We start from the raw sequence: 19263 nt of genomic DNA on the forward strand, positions 1-19263 counted from the left end.
TTTTCCCTCAGATAGCAGTGAACATAACAGTACTGAGCAGCTGTGTGCCTGATGTGAGTTACTTCATTTTTATTAGAAAACATTATACTATGACCTGTACTACTAACCTAGAAATGTATAAATAATCAGGAAGAACAAATGAATCAATGTTCACAAGTAAAAACTCACACTTTATAACTGTGGGTTAATTAATCAGGTATTACCATTATTGTCTGTCCTTAGAGCATTCTCTCTAAAAAACCCAAATAAATATCGCAAAATAACTTGTAACAAATAATAAAATAATACCATATGGTAAAAATTATCTTTTGCCTTTGATTAAAAGAAAATTTTTTTTTTTTTTTTTTTTTTGGTTTTTCGAGACAGGGTTTCTCTGTGGTTTTGGGAGCCTGTCCTGGAACTAGCTCTTGTAGACCAGGCTGGTCTCGAACTCACAGAGATCCGCCTGCCTCTGCCTCCCAAATGCTGGGATTAAAGGCGTGCGCCACCACCGCCCGGCAAAAGAGATTTTTTTTAAGCAGTTCGGTGATGGTTTCTTGTATTTCCTATTAAACTTGAAGCTTGTGACACAAAAGTAATCTCTGCACTTACAAAATTTATATAGTTATAAAGATAACTATACTACACTATAAGGGAAAACACAAATAATATACTACATGGGCTGCAGAGGAGGCTCAGAGTTAAGGTAAAGACATTTACTGTCAAGTCTGCTGACCCAAGTTCAATCCCTGGTACCCATATGGTGGAGGAAGAGAACCAACCCCTAAAAGTTGTCCTCTGACTTCATGCTTTCCCCTCCCTTTTTCCTCCCCCATACAAAACGGGTAAACTGATAAAAACTTTAAAAATGGCACTGCACACGAGAAACAAGCAGTGCTGTGAGTACTAAAGAGGATAGAAGCTTTGGGATTCGCCATATGCTCCTTCTATTGGAAGGGGACTTTGAAGGACAGTTAAAGAGCTTGTTTTTATTTTGGAGAAACCAGGTCTCCTGTAGCCCAGACTGGCCTTGAGATCACAATGAAGCCTAGAATGTCCTTGAATTCCCAGATCTCCCTGCCTCGTCCTTCCAAATGCTGGGATCACAGGCATAAGCACCATACTGAGCTAAGAAAGTCCTTTAGATACTGCGAATACACTGCTACTGGCTGAACGCACAGTTCAGGGTCAGCCTGCCAACCTGGCATGACCATACTCAGTACTGCAGAAAACAAAGCAAATAGCCTACAACAAAGAGAACCACCAAACCCCACAACTGTACGCTGCTACTTACTTCAAAGGCTTATCATCTTGGGAAGCAAGTGTTTTGGGAGCCTCTGGGCCAATGAGATCTGATGGTTCTTCTGCCTCTGCATGAAAAATATTAATGAGTACATTCACAACTTGACTAATCAGTTACTGTTTCATGTTTTGAGTTAGTCAACTGCAAGAACCTACTTGATCGATCCTTCCAAGGATTCTCTAGAAATTCTTCTTGGGACTCTTTGGAGCTTGAATCACTGGAGTCTTTTCTGTTCTTCTTAGACTTCTTTTTCTTAGATTTCTTCCTGCAAGGATTATAATTTAATACAAATTAAGTATTCTCATATTAAAAAGGCATTCTCATTTTTCTTTTCAATTCAGTTTTCTAAGTTAACCAAGTAGTATTTTACTATCAACAAGAAATAACTAAGAGATCAACAAAATATATTTATCATGTAGAAAGTTAATAGAAATAAAATAACTTATTCTTTTTGTACACTGTAAAGAAGTGTCACTTTGATTGGTTTAATAAAAAGCTAAATGGCCAATAGCTAGGCACGATTTTCAGGACAGAGAATACTGGGGAGAAGGTTGAGTCTCCAGTCAGACGTAAAGGAAGCAAAACCTGCAGGAAGAGAGGTAAAAGCTACGAGCCACATGGTACCACACAGATGAATAGAAATGGGTTAATTTAAGTTATATAAAAAAGCTTAAGCTATCAGCCGAGCTTTTATAATTAATAAGATGTCTCTGTGGTATAATTTGGGAGCTGGTTGGTGGGACAGAAAAAGACTAACTACATGTATTCCTAGCACTTGGGAGCTAGAGGCAGGAAAATCAGGAGTTCAAACACATCCTATGATATCTAGTGAGCCTTAGGCCAGCCTGGGGTTTATAGACCCTTGTGTCAAAATAAAATAAAATAAAATAAACATCAAACGAATACCTTTTAGAGAAAGGTACTAAATTATCAAATTATTTATGGAGGGAATAATAGCTCTCATTAGTACCAAAATGATTGGAGGGTGGTAGAGATTACCCATGAGAGGGTAATAGGTCAGACTGAGTGTATGTGTGTATATATATATATATATATATATATATATATATATATGACCATTATACCATTTTACATAATTTTATCTACATTTTAAACTTTTTCATTAAAGAGAAAAGAAAAACTGACATTCTCCGTTTTCTCTTCTTTTCTTTTTTCTTAGCTTTCTTTGCTCTTCTTTTTGTATCTTCATCTGAAAATTAAAGCACATTATTATTGAAAATAATTTAAAGTTCAAAATCCCAATATTTTAACAGGTAAATATTCTATTGTTGTAAATATTCATTTGTTGTTACAGAGAAATTTATTCATTTTAACATTTATTGAAACTTGCCAGGAACTATACTAGGGGCAGGAATCAAAGAAATTAAAGCCATGGGCCAGCAAGATGGCTCAATGGGTAAAATGCTTACTGTCAAAACTGACTTGAATTTGAGCCCCAGAACTATGTGGTGGAAGGAGAGACTTGATTCCTATAAGTTGTTCTCTGATCTCCGTACAACTTATAGGCATGTATGAATGCATACACACAAACACAAATGATAAATAAATAAATGTAAAATATTAAAGTTCCCACTAAGTATTAATAATATAGGGAATCACTATTAATTTACTCATTTAGTTAATAGCATTGATTAAGTAGGAAAATGTCCTATTTCAAAGATATATATAGAAATATTTAGTCAAGGAGAATGATAACTTACTCTGAAGAGCTCAGCAACTTCCCCCATCCCCATATTTTATGCAACTACATCAAAATGCTAACAAAACTAATAATAAAGATGATGATTGCCTTATTCCCTTTACTTCCCTGAGAATTGTCAAAGTTTCATAGTGAGAAAAAAAGCAAAAAGGAACAACGCTGTGTATGTAGCAGAGGAAGAGAATGCTTTCCAGAATCTCAGTGGAATGGAGGAGAGATGGTAATGAAACAAGCAGAATCTGGGCTGACAGAGGAAAGCATGGAGAAGAACAAACTCTAACTGGTCTTAACAATAAAAACCTAGATATTAGGGGGTGAAAGCTGAGAGATCAGAGAAGCAGAGCGGCCAGTTACTAGAGAGTTCTTACCTCTACCAATGCTCAGATTGAAGGGCCAACCCTATCTCTACAAATCCTCAGACTGCTGCGTCTCTATGAAACTTCAAAATGCATCTGTCTCTACGAATTCTGAATCCTCTGACTACATCCTCCCACCGCATCTCAGACTGCATCTCACACTGCATCCTCAGACTGCACCTCAGACTGTATCCTCAGACTGTATCTCTGCATCCTCAGACTGCATCTCCGACTGTATCCTCAGACTGCACCTCAGACTGCATCCTCAGACTACACCCCAACTGCATCCTCAGACTGCATCTCCGACTGCATCCTCAGACTGCATCTGTGACTGCATCCTCAGACTGCATCTCTGCATCCTCAGACTGCATCTCCGACTGTATCCTCAGACTGCATCCTCAGACTACACCCCAACTGCATCCTCAGACTGCATCTCTGCATCCTCAGACTGCATCTCCGACTGTATCCTCAGACTGCACCTCAGACTGCATCCTCAGACTACACCCCAACTGCATCCTCAGACTGTATCTCCGACTGCATCCTCAGACTGCATCTGTGACTGCATTTTTAGACTGTATCCTCAGAATGCACCTCATATCGCATCCTCAGACTGCATCTCAGATTGCATCATTAGACTGTATCTCCGACTGCATCTCTGACTGAACCCTCAGACTGCATCTCAGATTGCATCCTCAGACTGTATCTCCGACTGCATCTCTGAATCCTCAGACTGCATCTCTGACTGAATCCTCAGACTGTATCTCCAACTGCATCCTCAGACTGCATCTCTGACTGCATACTCAGACTGCATCCTCAGACTGTATTTGACTGAATCTGACTGCACCCTCAGACTGTACCTCAGACTCCATCTCTGACTGCATCCTAAGACTGCATCTCCGACTGCATCTCTGACTGAATCCTCGGACTGTATCTCCAACTGCATCTCTGACTGCATCCTCAGACTGCACCTCAGATTGTATCTCTGACTTCATCCTGACTGCATCTCTGACTACATCCTCAGACTGTATCTCCAACTGTATCCTCAGACTGCATCTCTGACTGAATCCTCAGAATGTACCTCTGACTGCATCCTCTGACTGTGTCTCTGACTGCATCCTCAGACTGCATCTCTGACTGTACCCTCAGATAGCATCTCACACTGCATCCTCAGACTGCACCTCAGATTACATCTCACACTGCATCCTCAGACTGCATCCTCAGACTGTATCTCTGACTTCATCCTGACTGCATCTCTGACTGCATCCTCAGACTGCACCTCCGACTGCAGCCTCAGACTGTATCTCCAACTGTATCCTCAGACTGCATCTCTGACTGAATCCTCAGAATGTACCTCCAACTGCATCCTCTGACTGCATCTCTGACTGCACCCTCAGACAGCATCTCAGATTGCACCCTCAGACAGTATCTCAGATTGCATCCTCAGACTATATCTCACACTGCATCCTTAAACTGCATCTCTGACTGCATCCTCAGACTATATCTCCGACTGCATCCTCAGACTGCACCTCAGACTGCACCTCAGACTGCATCCTCAGACTGCACCTCAGACTGCATCCTCACACTGTATCCTCAGACTGCATCTCAGATTGCACCCTCAGACTGCATCTCTCTGACTGCACCTCAGATTGCACCCTCAGACTGCATCTCACACTGCATCCTCAGACTGCATCTCCGACTGTATCCTCAGACTGCACCTCAGACTGCATCTCCGACTGCATCCTCAGACTGCATCTGTGACTGCATTTTTAGACTGTATCCTCAGAATGCACCTCATATCGCATCCTCAGACTGCATCTCAGATTGCATCATTAGACTGTATCTCCGACTGCATCTCTGACTGAACCCTCAGACTGCATCTCAGATTGCATCCTCAGACTGTATCTCCGACTGCATCTCTGAATCCTCAGACTGCATCTCTGACTGAATCCTCAGACTGTATCTCCAACTGCATCCTCAGACTGCATCTCTGACTGCATACTCAGACTGCATCCTCAGACTGTATTTGACTGAATCTGACTGCACCCTCAGACTGTACCTCAGACTCCATCTCTGACTGCATCCTAAGACTGCATCTCCGACTGCATCTCTGACTGAATCCTCGGACTGTATCTCCAACTGCATCTCTGACTGCATCCTCAGACTGCACCTCAGATTGTATCTCTGACTTCATCCTGACTGCATCTCTGACTACATCCTCAGACTGTATCTCCAACTGTATCCTCAGACTGCATCTCTGACTGAATCCTCAGAATGTACCTCTGACTGTGTCTCTGACTGCATCCTCAGACTGCATCTCTGACTGTACCCTCAGATAGCATCTCACACTGCATCCTCAGACTGCACCTCAGATTACATCTCACACTGCATCCTCAGACTGCATCCTCAGACTGTATCTCTGACTTCATCCTGACTGCATCTCTGACTGCATCCTCAGACTGCACCTCCGACTGCAGCCTCAGACTGTATCTCCAACTGTATCCTCAGACTGCATCTCTGACTGAATCCTCAGAATGTACCTCCGACTGCATCCTCTGACTGCATCTCTGACTGCACCCTCAGACAGCATCTCAGATTGCACCCTCAGACAGCATCTCAGATTGCATCCTCAGACTATATCTCACACTGCATCCTTAAACTGCATCTCTGACTGCATCCTCAGACTATATCTCCGACTGCATCCTCAGACTGCACCTCAGACTGCACCTCAGACTGCATCCTCAGACTGCACCTCAGACTGCATCCTCACACTGTATCCTCAGACTGCATCTCAGATTGCACCCTCAGACTGCATCTCTCTGACTGCACCTCAGATTGCACCCTCAGACTGCATCTCACACTGCATCCTCAGACTGCATCTCCGACTGCATCCTCAGACTGTATCTCTGACTGCGTCCTCAGTCTGCATCTCCGACTGCACCCTCAGACTGCATCTCAGGTTGCATCCTCAGACTGTATCTCCGACTGCACCCTTAGACTGCATCTCAGGTTGCATCCTCAGACTGTATCTCCGACTGCACCCTCAGACTGCATCTTTGACTTAATCCTCAGACTGCATCTCAGACTGAATCCTCAGATTGTATCTCAGACTGAATCCTCAGACTGAGCTCCTGTCTCCTCCCACCTTATATTCCTCTCTGTCCATCCATATAGCTCCTGTCTCCTCCTCCCTAGTGCTGCGATTAAAGGCCTGTGATCACAAGTGCTGGGATCACCTTTGTGTGGCTATGTTTCTTGTTTAGACAGATTCAATCTCATGTAGCCCAGGAAGGCCTTGAACTCACGGAGATCTATCTGCCTCTGTCTCCCGAGTGCTGGGATTAAAGGTGTGTGCCACCTCTGCCTGGCCTCTATGGCTAACTAGTGGCTTAGCTCTGCACTCTGATTGATCTTTAGGTAAGCTTTAGTTGTTAGATGACAAACAAAATATCACTACAGCTTAGGGTGCATGAGGATACAGAGGAATCTTAAAAGCAGCCAGACATGCACTGGCAAGATGACTCAGTTGATAAGATTGCTTATTGCTGGGCTTGAGGACCTGAGTTCAATCCCCAGGACCTACATGATGGAAGGAGAGAAATTTCAAACTCCTCAAAGTTACTCTCTAACTTCTACACATATCCTGTGGTATGCATGCCCACATATATACATATGAACAAAATAAATGAAGAAAAATGTAATAAAAACCATGGCTAATTTGGGACAATAATTAAGGAATGGTTGACCTGGAAGTGGCGACTAGTTATTTTTGAAATCTGTGTATTACAAACCTACTGCATGTCCACTGCTGCACAGAGTAAGCCAAGGCGAAGCTGGGAATGACCAGCTTGGAAGGCAGAGGTCTGCTGTACCAAGTGACACATACTTAACTGCAGAAAATATAATCAGAAAACTAACATGGCTATAATTATGGCTATAATTCAACAAATTTTTAAAAAGCTCAGGGGCTAGAGTGATGGCTTAGTAGTTAAGAGCCCTGGCAGCTCTTCCAGAGGACTGGGTCTGATTCCCAGCACTCACATGGTGGTCATAACCGGCTGTAACTCCAGTTCCGGGGGATCTGACAGCATCTTCTGACCTCCACAGGCAGAGGAAATACACATGGTGCACAGACACACTTGCAGACAAAACACCCCCACACATAACATTTTGAACAATGAGAATGCAGTCCAGGGTTTGCAGAATGACACAGCTTTCTTACCACTGGAGTCTGTTTCAGATTCAGAGTCACTGTCACTATCTTCAGAATATTTCTTATGTTTTCTTTTAGATGACTTTTTCTTTCTCTTTTTCTTGGATCTTTCTTTTGAATGACCGGATTTCCTTTTCTTCTTCTTTTCATCTGTTGTCAGTACAAATGAAAAATTAACTTCTACAGAAGTATTTCCAAACATCTTACTATATTTGAAACAATGAAAAGAAACAGCTGTTTGGTAGCCTGGGTAAAAGCAAGGTCTAATGTGCAATTATTTATAAACATACTTTTGAAATTTATGAATTAATTCCTTATTTTACAAAATTACCTTCTGAACTAGATGCTGAAGTAGTGCTTTTCTTTGGCTCTTCATCCTCTACTGGTGTATGTTCATCAGAGCTGAATTACAGAAAACGGTTGTAAGAAATATGTTCCATAGGGCATTAAAATAAGCACTTACAGTTTTTCAGCAACAGTATTCATTGCCTAGGAACCTTTAAAGACAAGCATTTAAAATTATGCTTATTATTAATGTTGCTTTTATCTTACTTGTATGGGCATTCTGCCAACACATATGACTGTGCCTGGTGCCCACAGGGGCCAGAGAGAGCATCGGATCCTCTAAAATTGGATGTACAGAATAATTAATATATGGGTCTTGTGGCGCAAACTCAGGTTCGATAGCCAGTGCTCTTAACCACTGAACCATCTTTCTAGCTCCCAAAGACAAGCCATTTTTGTAAGAGTATATTCAAGAGTCTACTATCTCCTTAATAATAAAATAACTTATATTTATATAATGCTTCAGAGTTTACACAGTACTGTTAAAAAAGCAGTGTGTAGCTGGGCAGTGGTGGCGCATGCCTTTAATCCCAGAACTCAGGAAGCAAAAGCAGGCACATCTCTGTGAGTTCAAGGCCAGCCTGGTCTACAGAGTGAGTTCCAGGACAGGTTCCTGCCACACCAACTCCAGTGTTGTCTGTGTGACATGACATATGTCACTATGCCGGATGGGAGCTACATGTCCTATGGGACTAGGCTTCCTGGAGGTCAATGGCAGATGGCCCGGTATTAGCCACTGCTGAGGCATAGACGGGTTTCTCGAGTAGCTGGCTATGTGGGATATGGGCTTCGTACAATATCTTTTATAATAATGTTATTCTATATATCTATAAGACAAGGATTATCTCTTCAGGAACAGCTCTAGGATAAGGAAGCACAGTATGGGAATGTATAAGACTACAGCAGGACCCTTGTCATACACGGGGGTGTATGATGAGCAAGGGAATAGATGGGTTAATGTTGATGGACAAAGACTGTTATGGATAGGCTTGCTAGATCCCAACCCCCAGGGTGTCTGCTGCATAAGAAGGTACAAAAAAGTATATTTCAGCAGGTGCAGAGAACTGATTAGGCATATTTGGCCACTAGATGAAATTAAGAAAGGGATAGAAAGAGGAAGGGCCATGACAGCGATAATGAGACAGAAACTTTCTATTCATAAGATGAAACCACTTGTCTGAGGTTTATGTTCCCAAAGACAAGAGTTTCTCTTCATATATCTTAATTAAGGGAGCCATTTTAGGGTTGGCAAGAGTCTTGACTCTAGAGGGGTTCCCAGGGGTCCAGACAGATGTCCCCAGCTAGGTCCTTGGGAAGCTGAGAGAGAGCCTGAAATGGCCCGATCCTATAGCCATACTAACGAATATCTTGCATATCACCATAGAACCTTCATCTGGCGATGAATGGAGATAGAGACAGAGACCCACATTGGAACACTGGGCTGAGCTCCCAAGGTCCTGTTGAAGAGCAGAAGGAGGGAGAACATGAGCAAGGAAGTCCAGACCGCGAGGGGTGCACCCACCCACTGAGACGGTGGGGCTGATCTAATGGGAGCTCACCAAGGCCAGCTGGACTGGGACTGAAAAAGCATGGGATAAAACTGGACTCTGAACATGGCAGACAATGAGGGCTGATAAGAAGCCAAGGACAATGGCACTGGGTTTTGATCCTACTGCATGAACTGGCTTTGTGGGAGCCTAGCCTGTTTGGATGCTCACCTTCCTAGACCTGGATGGAGGGAGGGAGGAGGACCTTGGACTTCCCTCAGGGCAGGGAACTCTGACTGCTCTTCGAACTGGAGAGGGAGGGGGAGGGGAGTGAGGGTGGGGAGTGGGGGAGGGGGAGGGAAAAGGGAGGCGGGGAGGAGGCAGAAAGTTTTAATAATAATAATAAAAAATATATAAACTGTTTCCACTACAAAAGACACCAGTTAATAAAGAGAATCAATAGACTGCAGGGGAAAAAAAAGAGTTCCTCTTCTAAGTATGCTTTATGTCTAACACCTGTCCCTGATAATATGCTTTTCTTAAATATTGCTGATGTGACTAAAAGAAGCTTTCATACTGTGCCAACCAATGACACATGACCTTCTGATTTGTTCTTTGTTTGAATACTATATAATGAAAACATGAATTCAGTAAAATCGCAGCAGATTCCAACCACTCTCTTGTGTGTTGTGTTTGTCTGTCATTCGCCGAACTTGTGCCTTCCTGTTACCAGGACCCTGCTTCTCCCACGGTCTGAGTGGCTCCCCACTCAGTCCGTGGCAGGTTCCAAAGCTACACAGAGAAACCCTATCTAAAAATAAAAAAAGCAATGTGTAAGATTTATATTTTCAGAAGAAATTCACAAGATAAAAGTTGAGAAATAGAAAACATAAGGAAAGATCAAGAAAAGGCAAACATGAAGGTTGATGAAAGAGTTCATGATTTTATTATTATTTTTGGCTGTAGGAATCAAACCTAGGTCTCACTGATGCTAGGCATTTGCTCTATCACCAGGAGATATCCTAGCTTCAGAACTTTATTCTAAGTAGGTAAAGGATACACACTGGAACAACTTCCATCTCCCCAGGCCTTAACAGACTACAGAATTAGCAAAATAAATTCTGAAAGTAAGCTTTTTGTTTCGGGGTTTGAAAACATTTTTCACATTTAGCTTGTTTAGTACGTGTGTGAGTATGTATAGGTGTGCGCGAGTGCACGCGCGCACGTATGTGTACACTACTGTGGAGGTCTGAGAACAATTTTCAGGATTTGGTTATCTCCTTCTACCCATGTGGGTCCCGTGGATCTGATGAAGTTGTCGGAGTTGGCAGCAAGCACCTTTACCTGCTGAAACATATCACTGGCCTGTACAGTTTGCTTTTGAGACAGGGTCTCTAGCTCATGCTGGGGTTGAACCTCTGTAGCTAAGGATAGCCTTTCACTTTAGCGCCCCCACCCCCTGCCTCTACCTCTTCAATCCTGAGATTATAAATCATGTACCACCATACCTGGTTTATTTGGTGCTAGAGATTAAACCCAGGGTTTTAGGCATTCAAGACAAGCACTCTACCAGCTGTTATCTGCCAGCAAGTAGAGTGTGCACTGCTCTCGAATGGCAGCTGAGCTTGACTCCCAGTTACCCATGCTGGGTGGCTCAAAATCACCTAAAACTCTAGTTCAAAGAAATCTGATATCCCTGGCCTCTGGGGGCACTAGCGCCTAGCTGTGCATACCCATGGAAACCCATACAATACATATAATTAAAAATAATAAAAATAGCAAGACATGGTGATACACACCTTTAATCCCAGCACTTGGAAGGCAGATGCAGGTGGATCTCTGTGAGTTTGAATCCAGTCTGGTCTACACAGTGAGTTTCAGGATAGCCGGGGGCCACATAGTGAGACCTTGTCAAAACTAGTAAATAAATCTAAACAAAACTTTTAATTTTTTGGGAAAGGCTCTAAAAAATTAAAATGCTTTGATGGTACCCAAGGAAAGTTAAAATATTGTGTCATCCTTAAAGTTTGGAAGATCACATGATATAACTTGGGTATTACTTATCAAAATATTTTTAGAATTCCTTTTAATCCTCACTCAATGAGTTCAGGTATCTGTAAGAACAAGTTTCAGGTAATATCGCTTTATCATCCTGACACAAATTATAGGTTTCTTGTTAAGCACACTGTCTCAAAAAAATCCAAGAGTGGAGCTGAGTAGGGTAGCTCATGCCCTTAATCCCCACAGGTGGATCTGAGTTCAAGGACATCCTGGTCTACAGAGTGAGTTCCAAGACAGTCAGGATACACAGAGAGACCTTCTCTTACAAAAGCAAAAATATAAATAAAAAGAAAATAAGCATGGGGGCCAGCAAGCTAAAGGTGCTTGTTGTCAAGCCTGATGTCCTGAGTGCGATCCTTAGACTCCATACTGTAGAAGGAGAGAGCAACTCCACCTGTGTGCTAGGGCACACAGGTACCCACTTAGAAAATATTAACATTTAAAAAGAAACTAAGCATCGACTAAAAAGTACTAGGCCTTCAGAATATTAGATATAGAAAACGTTTATTTGAAATTGTCAAAGAACAAATTTAATTAATAAAAATGATGTCGTCAGTATTAGGAAACATTTTTTTAAATGGTAGCATATTTATCTTAAAAATTCTTGGTGACCTTAATGTAGACTTGAAACTCTGAAAATCTAAGAGGAAACCCTTTGAGATACGAACATATGGGATGAAGAGATGGCTCAGTGGTTTAGCACACTGGCTGTTCTTTGTAGAGGACCCAAGCTCAGTTCCCAGCACCTACACGGCAGTTCACAACCATCTGTAATTCCAGTTTCAGGGGCTCTAATGCTCTCTTCTGACCTCTGCAGGCCCAGGGTATGTATGCAGTACACTTATACACAATGTAGGCAAAACACTTATAAAATAAATATTTTTTCAAAAAAGATAGGCATAAGTAAGAACTTTCTAAATAGGATACCAGTTGTTCACAAAATAAATCCCCAGATCAACAAATGGGAACTTACAATATTAAAACCTCTTTCACAGCAAAAATAACAATTGAGTGAAGAGACAGCTTACAGAATGGGAGAAAACCTTACATCTGGCAGAGGAGGATAACAAGAATATGAGGAACCAAAAAAATTAAACAAGAAACTAACACAATAAATGCACTCAGCTAGGTGGTGGTGGCACACCCCTTTAGTCCCAGCACTTGGGAGACAGAGGAAGGCTGATCTCTATGAGTTCAAGGCCAGCCTGGTCTACAGAGTAAGTTTCAGGACATCTGGGTCTACACAGAAAAACCCTGTCTCAAATAAACAAACAAATAAAAAATAAATAAATAAAAGCAGACTAATGAAATGAACAGATGGTTCTCAAAAGGCAAAATACAAATGGTCAATAAACACATACACAAAAATTCAACCTCATTATCCATCAGTGAAATGTGGATGAAAACTACACCGAGAGTCCACCTTACCCCAGCCATTAAGAAAACAACTAAGAGCCTGGCAGTGGAGGCGCACGCCTTTAATCCCAGCACTCAGGAGGCAGAGGCAGGCAGATCTCTGTGAGTTCGAGGCCAGGAGCTAGTTCCAGGACAGGCTCCAAAGCCACAGAGAAACCCTGTCTCGAAAAAACAAAAAAATAAAAAAATAAAAAAAATAAAAACAAAGGAAGAAAGAGAGAGAGAGAAAGATAGAAAACAACTCAGTACAAATGCTGTTGAGGATGTAGACAACAGGGAGCCTTTATATACAGTCAGTTGGAAAATAGACTGATTCAGCTTCTGTGGAAAGCAGTATGGAGGTTTCTCAAACAACAACAACAACAAATAGATCCTCCACAGAATCTAGCTCTACCACTCCTGGGCATCTGCCTGATCTGCCTGAAGGACTAGAGTCATCACATCACAGAGACACACACACAATGTAAACTGCAGACTATTCACAGCAGCTCAGCCATGGGACAAACCAGGTATCCAGCTACAGACCTACAGACGTAGTTTATGTGCACAGTGGAAACATTTCCAGCCAAAAAGACGAATGGAGTTCCATCATGTACAGGAAAACAGGTGCAAAAGGCTATCATCCTGTTGAGCAAATAAGGCCAGTCCCAGAAATACAAATTTCATGTTTTATCTGATTTGCGGTTCCCAGATTCCATATAGTCCCATAAGATCATGTATGTATGCATAAAACGAAAGAAGAAATGAAAGTGTTTAGGAGAACAAAAGGAAGCAAGGGGTGGGATTATGGCAATGAACAATGTTATATCTGTCTGAACTTTTTTTAATTCAGGGGTCAGAGAGGTAGCTCAGTTGATCAAATGTTTGTCACATAAGCACAAGGACCTGAGTTCAGATTCCCAGTACCCACAGAAAAATGATGGGTGGGGTGGCATTCACCTGTAACTCTAACACTCAGAGAGGCAGAGACAGCAAGATTCCTACGGCTTGTTGGTCAACCAATTTTGCTCACTGAATCAGCACCAGGTTCATTGAAAAACTCTGTCTCAAAAAATAAGGTGCTGGACTAGCAAGATGCCTTACCAGGTAGGGACACTTGATGCCAATCCTAACAACTTGAATTATATCTCCTACAACCCTCACAGTGGAAGATAACCAACCCCTGCAAGTTGTCCTCTGACCTCCACATGTGTTATGTGAGTACACTCAGAACACCCGTGCAGACTGTGTGTGAGAGAGAGAGAGAGAGAGAGAGAGAGAGAGAGAGAGAATAAATCATTGTAAACTTAAAATATAAGGTAGAGAAGAGATCACAGAAGATGTCTGACTTCAAATTCTGAACCCCGCACACAATCACTCACACACACGAATTTTCCAGGCTTTTGAGTGTCAACTTTCCCCAGCTCATTAGCCCACTTCCACTCTCAGGAGGGTCTTCTTTCTTAGTAAATTACCTCTATTTTTATTACTTATGCTAATACCTAGCAGTCTGATGGTGGGTTACTTGAAAAAAAGATGAAAAATATTATAAATATATTATTTTTAATAACGAATCTGAGTAGGAAATTAATGATTCATGAGTTATGATTTCAAGACAGCAGTTAAGCAGGGCATGGTGATCTACACCAGGAATTCCAGCATTTAGGGGGTTAAGGCAGGAGGATTGCTGTGAGGCTGAGTTCTGCCTTGGTTATTTCACTGTGGGTTCCAAACAGCCTGGATCACGGAATGAGACCATGTCTCAAATACAAAACAAAACAAAACAACCCCCCCAGACACACAATGAATGTGCTAAAATCTACTAGCTGTATCTGTAATCATTACCCATGTTCCATAGGGGTTTTAATATAAGGGGTAAAATAGTATAAATCATAAGAAAGCAAAAAAAATTTGATAAGTACTTGAAGCTCTTCACTTAAAAATTTTGACAGTAGGGCTGGCGAGATGGATCAGTAGGTAAAGGCACTTGTTGCTAAGCCTGACAACCTGAGTTCAATCCCTGGGACCCACGTGGTGGAAGGAGAGAACCGACTCCTGCAAGCTGTCCTCTGACCTCACCTGTGCACATACATACATGTACAAATAAATAAAATGTAAGAAAATATAATTTAAAAAATTTGACTGCAGACCAGGATTTAAACAAATGCTACTAACATTTTAAAATGGTATTTTTTTAACCTACTTACTCTGGTTCAGGATTCTTTGGAGAAAGTCCCCAAACTTCAGGAGCTCCCAATTCTCCAATTCTCTCTCTTTCACTTAATCTCCTAAAAGATATAAATATTTAAATTATAACTCAATGGATGAACTGTTTCCTAAACATATACTAAAACTCAACAGGAATCAAGTCTTCTAGTATCATGTTCCTCATATATCTTTTGAGACAGGATCTTACCATGTTGGCTAGGCTGGCCTTGAACTCCTGGGCTCAAGTGATCCAGCCTTCGAAATAGCTGGGGCTACAGAAACACCTGGATTTATGTATGTTTGAAAAGTTAATAAAAACTTGATTTAAATATAAGCTCTGTAGGTAGGAGTTGATGCTGATAGAATCATAAACAGGTGTAATCTCTAGAGTGCTTCAGTGGCAGTGGCGAAAATGGCAGAAATGGCAGTTAGACTGTCAAGGCATCCCTTTTACTCAATGTGTGGCATAGCTTCTAAATGCCCATTTAAGGGTAAAATGTAACAGAAAGGTTTTGAGGGGAGGTGGTTGGTGTTTTGTTGTTGGGTTCTTTTTTTTTTTTTTTTTTCTTTTGTGACGAGTTTCTCTGTGTAGCTTTGAAGTCTGTCCTGGAACTTGCTTTCTAAATCAGGTTGGCCTCGAACTCACAGAGATCCACCTGCCTCTGCCTCCCTAATGCTGGGATTAAAGGTGTACGCCGTCACCCCTGGCTAAGAAAGGTTTATATTTAAAAATAAATTCATTTGTTTATGTATATTTATAAAGTAGTGAAATCTTTTGATTTGGTCAAACTTTGTTTTCAGAAACCTAGGAATTAGTGAAGAAGATAAAGATGAAATAAAAATAAAGGGGATTCTGGAGAGAAAGGAACATTTTCTTTAACAAAAACTGTCCTCATGCTCCATAAGGCTTATGACCAGTTTTCCATCCAGATCCTTTTAGGGGAAGGAGTATGTTCTCTACTCTTGGGAGGACACCTTTTTTCATTTTGTATATGTGGCTACCTCTGTTTTAATATTTACTACTACTCATAAACTTAAAATAAAAACTCTGGGCTGGAGAGATGGCCCAATGAAGAGCACATATTGTTCTTGCAGAGGGCTGAAGTTTGGTCATCCAAGACGGTTGATTCTCTGCTGCCTGTAACTCCAGCTCCAGGAGATCTGATGCTTCTGGCCTTCACAAGGCATCTACACTCACATGTACATATCCATACACAGACGCACATTCCTACACAGAATTCAAAACATAATAAAAATAACACCATGTATAGTGGTTGGTGCCTTCAGTCCCAAGCACTTGGGAAGCAAAGGACGGCGGGTCTCTTTTTGTTGAGGCCAGCTTGGTCTACATAAGTTCTAGGACAGCTGTATAGACAGACCTTGTCTAAAACACCCCCCCAAAAGAAATAATTATTTGAAGATAAAAATAGTTATTGGGGTGGAAGCCTGAATTCCTTAAAGTGTAGTAGCTTGCAACTTACAGTTTAAAAATTAATCATTATAACAGAAATATAATTGGCTTGATTTTCTTTTAACTTCTTTCATCATGGGAAAAACTTGGAGGTTTTTTTTATTTGGTCAAAATAGATAATTTAAAAGGGAATTCATCTCTTTGTAACTGCTAAGGGAAGAATGCCTACCCAACCACAAAGAACACAAAGCCTCATACCTGTTGCTCCTGTAATGTTTTAAAAGTTCTCATTTTTAAACACATGCTACAAAGCCTAGTACTGAGCCTAAGACACAATGTTTAACAGACAGAATAAACTTCAAGTCATCTAAAAGTACAAATGCAAATTCCATCCAAGGAATTATAACATTCCAGTAAACCCTCTCCACCTGTTTTTGAGACTGGATCTCATGTAGCAGGGTCTAGCTAGTCTTCAACTCCTGATCCTTTCTCAAGTCATGGGATTAGAGATATGAACTCACAAAACTCCTGGCTCACCGTTTGCTTTCCGTCCCACATACTCTGTGGGGACTACACCATGCTGAAAATTTTAAATTGGATAATTAAGTCTCTAACAATTCAGAACTGTCTTACTGTTTCCGTTTTCACGCATTTATGGAAGTTAGTAGAACCTTAAAAGCCTTGTTACTAATTTCCCGCAGCCCTGTCTGGTGAAGAAGTGAAGCTCAGAGAGGTCAACTGACTTGCCCAAAGCTACCCAGCTTCATGGCAAACAAAATCTCCATCATCAGGCAGAGTGCCTGTGAAGTCTGCCCTTTTTACTATTAGACTTTATGTCCTCCCCTCCTGGAAGGAAAAAAAAATCACAAAAACATTTCTCAACAGTTAGAAAGTTTACTTGCCCCTAATGCCTGTAATGTTTTAAGTTTTATCCTTTTAAAACACATGGTAAAGACCTAGTCCAGTGCCTAAGACATAATGCTTAACAAACTTAATAAACTTCATAATATTAGCTACTATGACTAATGCAGCAATAAACGCCTCTCTCTTTGGGTCTCACTCTCCCTCAGGCCGACCTTGAATTTATTCTGCAGTCCAGGCTACCTGCCCTCCATTGTGAATGCTGAGCCATCATGCCCAGCCTTTTTAACGTATTTTCTGAGACACGGTCTCGTGTATACCAGGCTGGCCTTAAACTTGCTATGGAGATGAGGACGACACTGATCTGACTTCCTGCTGAGACTCACAGCTGTTGCAACCACAGGCTTTTTAAACCAAGAACTCCATTAGAGGAGATCTGATCTCATACCAGCATTGTTTTTCATGGTCAAAAATGGCTGAGACCACTTCACAAAACTTTTCCTAATAGAGCCTCATCCACAGTTTGGCAGAGTACTTTTCTTACATTCATCTAACCATCTTGCATAGAGGAAGGTTTCCTCCTATCCAATACAGATCCTTAATTAAAATCCTTAACAATTCCCAGCAAAACTTTCCCACTGACATCGTGTTATCGCAAGCTCGTCTGTTCCTTCATGCAACAAGCGATGGTTGTTGCATGCCTACCAAGAGGCAGACACTACTAATTCTGTGAACAATAAAATAGAACCTCTACTTTCCACAAGTTCAGTTTAGTGAAGAATAAAGAGAAGCTCACGGATAATGACACAACCAAAAAACTACAATAGAGCCGAGGCTCTTGGCGTTATCAGCCTGCAAAGACAGGAGGAGGGAAGTAGGTAGTGGAAAAACGGGGCATTTTATGAAGGAGTCTGGGGATGAATGAAAATTTAAGTTAGAAAAGGATAAATTAAAAGGTCGTGGGATGGACTGAAGAACAGGATGAAAAAGGTGCGAGGTGGGTGGGAAGCGAAATACAAACAGAAACAATGAACGACTAGCCGGACTCAAAGGCAAGCGGGCTCGTCCAAGAGAGGATGCGGCGATCTCACTCACTTCTGCCGCAGACTCTCCTCCCTCTCCTTGTCCAGCAGGCTTGGCCATGGCTTGTCGCCCCCGTAGGGGCGCGAGTAGCCGCCATAATAGGCAGACGAGGATGCAGAAGCAAAAGGGGCACTCCGTTGAGCAGAGGGCCGCTCTCGAGAACGCGATCGAGAGCGGGAGCGGTAAGACTGGTTTCGAGAGCTTTGGCTGAAGCCGCTCAGCGAATGGCTCAGACCATTCCGGTCACAGAGCCGAGAACAAGAGCGCGAGCGAGAGCGGCGACCCCGCGGGGAGCGGGAAGATTTGCTGGGCTTAGGGCTCCTCGACGAACTGCGCCGTTTTCCCCCGGAGGCCTCCCGTTCAGGGCTACGCGAGCCCGACACAGGAGCCATGGTGGTGGAAGCTGAACCCGCCAATGGGCGGGACAAGGGGGCGCTCTCGCGGCCCCCAAGGGGTCTAAGATACCTAGAGTCCAAGAGCCCGCAGCGTTTAGCAAACCAGAAGAAAAGAAAAAAAAAAAAAAACCCTTGGAAACAGTTCCGGGTACGTCGGTAAACCCCTTCCCCTGGACCCAGGCTCCTTGCAGCCAACAGGAAGAGACGTGTGTATTAGTATAAAGAAGCCGGTCGGGAAACTCGAGCCACAGACTCGTACAGTTCCTAGTGAGGTTTCAGAAATGTAAACCGCGCGAACACTAATTCTTTGCTCATTCTGGAGAGCAAAGTTACGATGAATGCTGTACATATTTCATTGAGTAGCTGTGTGAACAACACCAATTCTCAATGTGTTTCGTGTGCGGTTTTATTTGCCTGTATGGTGTGAGCTTTTGTATCTGTGTATGTAT

At 42.2% G+C, this 19263-nt stretch overlaps 1 protein-coding gene across 1 annotated transcript in view; it reads right to left on the reverse strand.

The window, feature by feature from the left end:
• Nkap (NFKB activating protein) overlaps positions 1-18914 on the reverse strand; it is a 24949-nt gene extending 6035 nt beyond the window's left edge. Inside the window, exons 1-7 of the mRNA XM_057760766.1 lie at positions 18432-18914; positions 15064-15144; positions 7900-7970; positions 7578-7718; positions 2429-2492; positions 1438-1547; positions 1274-1349 (exon numbers count right to left, since the gene is read on the reverse strand). Coding sequence (XP_057616749.1) covers positions 1274-1349; positions 1438-1547; positions 2429-2492; positions 7578-7718; positions 7900-7970; positions 15064-15144; positions 18432-18811 — 923 coding nt within the window. The 5' untranslated portion in view covers positions 18812-18914. The remainder of the gene's footprint in view (positions 1-1273; positions 1350-1437; positions 1548-2428; positions 2493-7577; positions 7719-7899; positions 7971-15063; positions 15145-18431) is intronic.
• Positions 18915-19263: the final 349 nt, after the last annotated feature.

This window comes from Chionomys nivalis, chromosome X (assembly GCF_950005125.1).
Source record: "Chionomys nivalis chromosome X, mChiNiv1.1, whole genome shotgun sequence".
Taxonomy (NCBI): Eukaryota; Metazoa; Chordata; class Mammalia; order Rodentia; family Cricetidae; genus Chionomys; species Chionomys nivalis.